Here is a 6,327-nt window from a genome sequence, read left to right as displayed (position 1 = left end):
GCTGAAGCAGTTACTGGCTGTCATTCTGTAAGCTCTTTTATTAATAAAGTCTTCTTCTGAAAGCAAAGGGCATTTGGTTCACAATGGTGTCCTACTTACAGCTTTCTTGGACTTCTTCTTGGTGGAACGTGCCTTCTTCGCCTTCTCGATGACAGCATAGAGGGCGAAGCAGAGCCGGGCCATACGGGGGAGGTCACAGATGTTAATATCAAAATCCAGCCTCTGCTTCCACACTGGCTCTGAGCATACATTCACTTCAGAGCTTGACACTGTCTTGCACAGCATCTCATTGCCATGAAAGAGACCTGCTTGCACTACCAGCTGAGGGAAGGAAAAATAAGAGAACACCATGAATCCACAGAGACTTGACCTCTTCGCTGAAGACACATGATTAGAAGAGGAATGGGACAGGGCATCCACTCCCCTGCTCCTGTCTCTTTCCCGATTCACTGAGACATTAAGTTCCTTAATCTTCATCTTTACTCAGCTTCAGTAAGGGCATTGTTATCTTTTTACTTCTTGCGGATGTGCAAAAGCTGCTTAATCATTGCAAAATGGTTGGGCAATCCATTGGTAACAGTATTACAGGCTTCATCCTGTAAAGCCAGGCAATATAAACATTCATCAAAACTTGCCCACCAAGATTCTGCAAAAGCTCAGGAGCCTGTCACGTTTGCCTGCAAATCTGCACTGCTCTTGCAGTCTGACAGATCGCTGTACAGCTGACAGGCCAAGCTCATCCCCACCTTCACCTCTTGTTACAGTATTGCTGGCTAGTTTGAATCACAGGAGCCCTCCCGGGGAGAAGGTCCTTGCAAAAACCATGGGGCACTGGGCAGAAAAAAATAACTGTTTCATTGCCTGTTTCTTTACAAAGTCTTGGGCTGCAGATCGCCTGTATGTGTGATATATTCTTGCCCTGTCTTCTTCCTCTCCCAAAGCACAGCCATTCCCTTTCTCCTCATTGGCCTGCTCTCCCCCTTCATGGCAAACACCTTGCTTTGCTGCATCATGCTTTCTGTCTTTACCAGTCACCACCTCTCCCACCATTCTCTCTTCTCAGAGCTGAATCTCCCCTCGCCTGCTTTTTGCAGACTTCCCTGCCCCTCCACACCACTGTCAAGTAATATCACCACAGGGCAGCAGCTCTGCTTGCTGCTCAGGAACTTCTGCAGGGGAGTGTTTCTAAGAATGCATTGCTCCGTTGCTGGGCTGCTAGCTAGGAAGCTCCCTTCCCCTTCCTGTTGTGCTGCAGTTTAGAAACTGCCCAAAGGCTGAATGAACCATGACGGAGGATCACAGGAGATTCCTCGCCACACAAACAGGACAGATGCAACTGGGAAAGCCAAATCACAAAACCAGAACCCCAAAGGGAGTCAGTACCTACCTTCATTCTCTCATCTGCATTAACCTTGCTGCCTTGCACCAGCTCAATGTAGAAAGACTGCTCCAAGGACCAGAGAGAACCACAGTTTGGCTAGAAAGAGAAAAGGGTTCCGATCAGAAACAGACACAACAAAGACTTCTCAAGCCAGTGCCAGACCTCATCTTTCATGACATGCTTTTTGCTCCAACAGAAAAGAGCATTGCACTGCACTGCAGGTGGGCAGCATGAAGTCTGTGACAACCAGGAAAGTTGTGGAGGGAGCTGGAAGGCTGATTGGAAATTCCCAGCTCTTAGACAGTAGCTAGGAACCCATGCTGAGCGAGGCAGGGAGAACCAGCTGCTGTTCCCAGACAAGATCAGCATCTCTATCATCGGATGAGTCCAGGGTGACCCCACTGGGTCACTGTCCCCTTTTACCTTTTTCTTAGGGAGCGGGGGAGGCTTGGCAGCCATCTTCGGGGGACTGGCAATACAGTTGGTTTGCTCATCTCTCATAGCAATGATGGTGGAGGAGTGGACCATGGTCAGGTGGGGCGTTAGGCCTCGGTGCAGGCAGCTGCGAATATACTGCAAAGAGAGGACAGAGTCAGCATGGATGAAACAAAGTCCAGCAGGCAAGAGCAGTCAAGCAAATCAGAACTGGCTGAAACAGAAACAGGTGGAAGGAGTAAGGGAAGGACACAGGAACAATCAAAATTCAGTTTTAATTTATGTCCTCTTGCTTTATAAACCTGCAACTCACTGGAGTCACATTGCCAGAACTGAGAATATGAAGTGCCTTTTACAGCTGGCATTTCATCAACTGACTCAAATGGCTGCATTAAGTGAAAACACCAAGAAGGATTCAGCACTCCCAACAGCAGTTTGCCCTGCCAGGGAATACAGGATACAGGATTACTTGCCCAGCTTTCAGCAAGAGAACCCCCAGCCCACCATGCAAGCAAGAAGACATTTCCTGAACCATAACCTATAAATGCATTTACACTGCATGTGGTACCCAGGGATGGGCTTGGATCACTAGCCCCCAAAACTATAAGGATAAACAGCATTGTCTCCTTGATGGAGGGTAACACATCTTAATCCCCTGTCCCAATAAGAGGAGACCATATGGGAACAGACTCATTGATAAAGCAAGACAAAAGGCTCACCTGGAACTGGAACAGGGGGTAGTTCCCATAGAGATATTCACATTTTCCATTCACCTGCAGGGTATAGTCCTCTGGGTTCTCCACTGTCTCGTGGCGGAAGACAGTAGCCTGCTTCTTGATAGCATAGCTCATTAACGTGATGGGGAACTCCTTCGGGGAGATCTGGAAAGTGAAGCTCTCCTGCAATCCCAACAACACAGCATACACTGTCAAACACCAGCAAAGAGCTAAAATCAGCACAAGGAGCAGTGGTAGCTCAGCAGATAAGTAACAACACTCCTATTACTGACAATAAAGAGAAGGATAGGAAGGAAGAATTACCCACACACACATATTAGCAAATAATCAGGGATGTTTGCCAGACTGGGGAGAAGCACGTTTCAGCAGCACAAGTGCAAGGCTGGAAATCAGGAACCTCAAAAGTCCAGTTTAAGCAGAATCACCAGTTCATATGATTGCTAGTCATTAAAAGTTTTCCCACTGTCATTCCACCAGCAAGGCAGAGGGTGGCAAGGGTCACCGTGCTCACACACACTGCTCTGGAGGGCCCTTCTCCCATGGGGGTGGCTCCTGCTCCATGCCCAGGCACAACATGCAAAAATCACACTAACCAAGGGGAGCGGGCAAGAACAGGGGCCCACGGGCAACAGAGACCGATGCCCGCAAGCAGTGTATGCTGAGCATGAGCTGAGCAGACTCTTGGGCTTCAAAAGGAAAGGCATCTATTGGATTCCATGCTCCTCTTCTACTCCAAAAAGCCTTCCACCACATGTGCATGCTGCAGCCTCAGCTACCAGCTAACCAGTACACCCAACATAAATCCAGAAGGGGAACAGCTCCCTTGGTTGGAGGCTCAGAGTCTCCCTCCCAACCATCTCCACAGGCAAAGGAATCTGGAGAATGAAGATGAACACCAAACACATGGGAACACTGTCCACGCACACATTATTCTGTCTCCAATGCCCAAAGGTTCCCAAAGAGAAAGCATAAACCTGTTAAACATTGTCACAGAAAAATTTGTGCTTTACCCCGCCAGACTGAAACTTGACGTTGACAAAAATATTCCTGGTGGGGGTCTGTAGAGGGCCAGTCCCAAGGCCTTTGGCCATGGGCTCCAGCTGCAAGGGAAAGTTGTACTCCATCCAAGCCGCCCAGCTGAGCTGCTGCCGCTTTGCTGCTCTCTCCTCACAGAACTGGCACATTTTGGTGCGGAAATCATTCACCTCTGGATCCTGCACAGAGTCAAACTCATGCAAACCTATGTGGAGAGTAAGACAGAAAGACAAAATTAGCACCTGCACCCAATGGGGGAAAACAGCTTTTGATAATCAAGTGTCTGTGAAAAGTCTTCCTAAATACGTCCTTTATATTTGGCCAAAAGGAGAAGAGTCAGCCAAGCCACGAGTAATCACTTAGTCACTATGTACAATTGCACTGAGTCAATTGCTACAGCCCTCTGCCAGCGGGAAAGATCACCCTTCTAGGGCCTGCACACACACTGTTCCCTTACCAGATCCACAAGAGACCAAACTTGCTAATTTCATCTCCTGTGTAAGCAGGGCTCCATCTCTATTCCATACGTTCAAGGCTGTCTGGGACAGAAGCATGTTTAACCTACAGCCGATGCCCCTGCCACACTCCTGGTGAGACCAACGATGGGGGAACTGACCTTTTCCAATAAGCAGGCTGATCTGGGAGTTAATAAGCTTCTTGACTCTGTCGCCTTCTCGAGCCACGAGCCGCAGTACGGGTAGAAAGGGCTGGATGTCACAAAGCCGTCGCTGCTCGTCCTCCAGCTCTTGTTGCTCTGCTGTCTGGTTGATGCACGTAAAGACATAGGCCTCAGGATCGCTGAGCATATGGTACAGCGGCTCATACTGAGCGTGCTTCCACACCACCTGGGGAGACCAACAGCAGGGTGAAAACTACCGCTGCACTGCCAGAACCTCGTCTTCCTCCCACTGTCACCCCACAGCCTCACTCTCCCAAGACACACCATTTAGCGAAGGCAACGCACAGCCAAACCCTTTCACAGAGTTCCTGGGACCTGCAATCACAAGCTGCTTTTCAAAGTTTAGCGAAGGCAACGCACAGCCAAACCCTCTCACAGAGTTCCTGGACCTGCAATCACAAGCTGCTTTTCAGACAAGTCTGGTGGCTCCAACTTGTGCTGAACTGCTGAGTGGATTTATTTGCAAGTGCCTTTAACTGACTTCTTTCGTGCTTGCCATTTGTTTCAGGCAAAGTAAATCCCTCAGTCTGAGTATTTAAATAACCCCCACCCGAATACCTCATGGTAGTACCTGCTGACTGCTAGCCTTGTGAAACAGAGGTGTTATTCCCACTGGAAGCAAAATTGGGTTAAGTAACTTGTCCCCAATAACATGAAATTTGTGACAAAATGGGCTGGCATCCTGAATACTTGGAGAGAGCCCAGCATCTGTATTTGACTATTTGGGGTGACTTCTTTTACTTGCACATGCATACACAAGAACTTTCATAATGAAAAATCCAACGTGGGGACTGGTGTGGTCAGGTGAGCAGTAACCGAACACAGTCCATGAGCCCTGCATGGCCCTGCCCCTCACACCACAGTTACCCTAACTCCCACCCCAAGGCTGGACAAGCACCCAGAGAATGGAGCCCGACACCACTGGTACCACCACCAGCACCCTGTTGCTGGCAGTCTCAGCAGCTAGGTGTGGGTTTAGTGGGTTGCAGAGGCTCTAACAAAGGGGGGGGTGTCACAGTGAGTCACAAGGAACTGGCTCAGAGCAATGCAGAAGAAACCCAACTTGCACTGAGTTAAGACCCAACACATTTCCCCAGATGCTCCCCAAGCACAGACTCCTCTTTCCAGGACACTGCAGAGAAGACTGTAGAACAAGGCTGTTACCTGCTTGATGGTGCCCAAGCTGGCATTGCAGGACACAGAGAGGTTTAAATATATGCCTGTGGGCAGCAGAAAGTCCACCTGGATGTTTTGGTTTTCCCCCTTCGACCAGAATTCCGTAGGGCAGTAAATGCCTGGGGGCATCCTGCTCACTTATTAGCTACCACCTGCAAGAAAAGGGAAAAAAGTCTGTTGCTGTTGACTACACAGTATCTCCTCAGATCTGCGCTGGGCTCTGTAGAAAGTTAATATGCAAAAGGACCCAAAGAAAGGAAGGTTAGCATATCCTCATAGCTCAGGAAAATAGGCAACTTAGTCAAATATCCAGTCCAGTGCCTTTAAGCTACAGAGGCATTCTTACTATAGAATTTGCGTCTATTTCAATTGAACCCTTTCTTAATCTCTTTGAGACTGGAATTAACAACTACACCTGTATTTGACAAAGAAATTAAAAAATTATCTTCACTTGAGAACAAAGGTACTTGTCCTGATAGCTCATCTGCGACCAAGCAGCCAAGAGAAACAATGATTCCCTACCCCAGGCTTTGTAAGGCAATCCTCAGGCCACATGCTCCAAGCTCCACTTTGTTTTTCCAGAGCTCAGTTCCAGTCTGCAAGAGGGAGAAAGAGGTGTTGCTGGTTCTGAGTATGCATGTGTTTTTACACAAACAAATAATACACCACTGTATGTCCCCCCCTCTACAAGTACAGGAAAAATGAAATCTAAGGCCAAGGCAGTCAAAATAGGTCTGGTAATTCCACCTGCATCCTTTCACTTGGCAGGGCTCTACAATTTATTCTCAGTGCATTCAAAGAATGCAAAGAAGAGAAGAACCTGAATGCTATCAGATACAAACTGTTGTTTTCAAACACAGAATAAGTATACACATGAACAGCGA

General features: G+C 48.2%; 1 protein-coding gene across 1 annotated transcript in view; it reads right to left on the bottom strand.

The window, feature by feature from the left end:
* The window catches only part of PIK3CD (phosphatidylinositol-4,5-bisphosphate 3-kinase, catalytic subunit delta), an 18,073-nt gene extending 12,030 nt beyond the window's left edge, over positions 1-6,043 (bottom strand). The window contains exons 1-8 of the mRNA XM_010075949.1: positions 5,966-6,043; positions 5,432-5,595; positions 4,205-4,433; positions 3,564-3,793; positions 2,536-2,715; positions 1,805-1,954; positions 1,388-1,477; positions 100-321 (exon numbers count right to left, since the gene is read on the bottom strand). Of these exons, the coding sequence (XP_010074251.1) occupies positions 100-321; positions 1,388-1,477; positions 1,805-1,954; positions 2,536-2,715; positions 3,564-3,793; positions 4,205-4,433; positions 5,432-5,572 (1,242 nt within the window). The 5' untranslated portion in view covers positions 5,573-5,595; positions 5,966-6,043. The remainder of the gene's footprint in view (positions 1-99; positions 322-1,387; positions 1,478-1,804; positions 1,955-2,535; positions 2,716-3,563; positions 3,794-4,204; positions 4,434-5,431; positions 5,596-5,965) is intronic.
* Positions 6,044-6,327: the final 284 nt, after the last annotated feature.

The sequence above is a fragment of the Pterocles gutturalis genome, unplaced genomic scaffold (genome assembly GCF_000699245.1).
Source record: "Pterocles gutturalis isolate BGI_N339 unplaced genomic scaffold, ASM69924v1 scaffold5818, whole genome shotgun sequence".
Lineage (NCBI taxonomy): Eukaryota > Metazoa > Chordata > Aves > Pterocliformes > Pteroclidae > Pterocles > Pterocles gutturalis.
The sequence above is the reverse complement of the archived record's forward strand: the minus strand, read 5'-3'. Positions and strand labels throughout refer to the sequence as shown.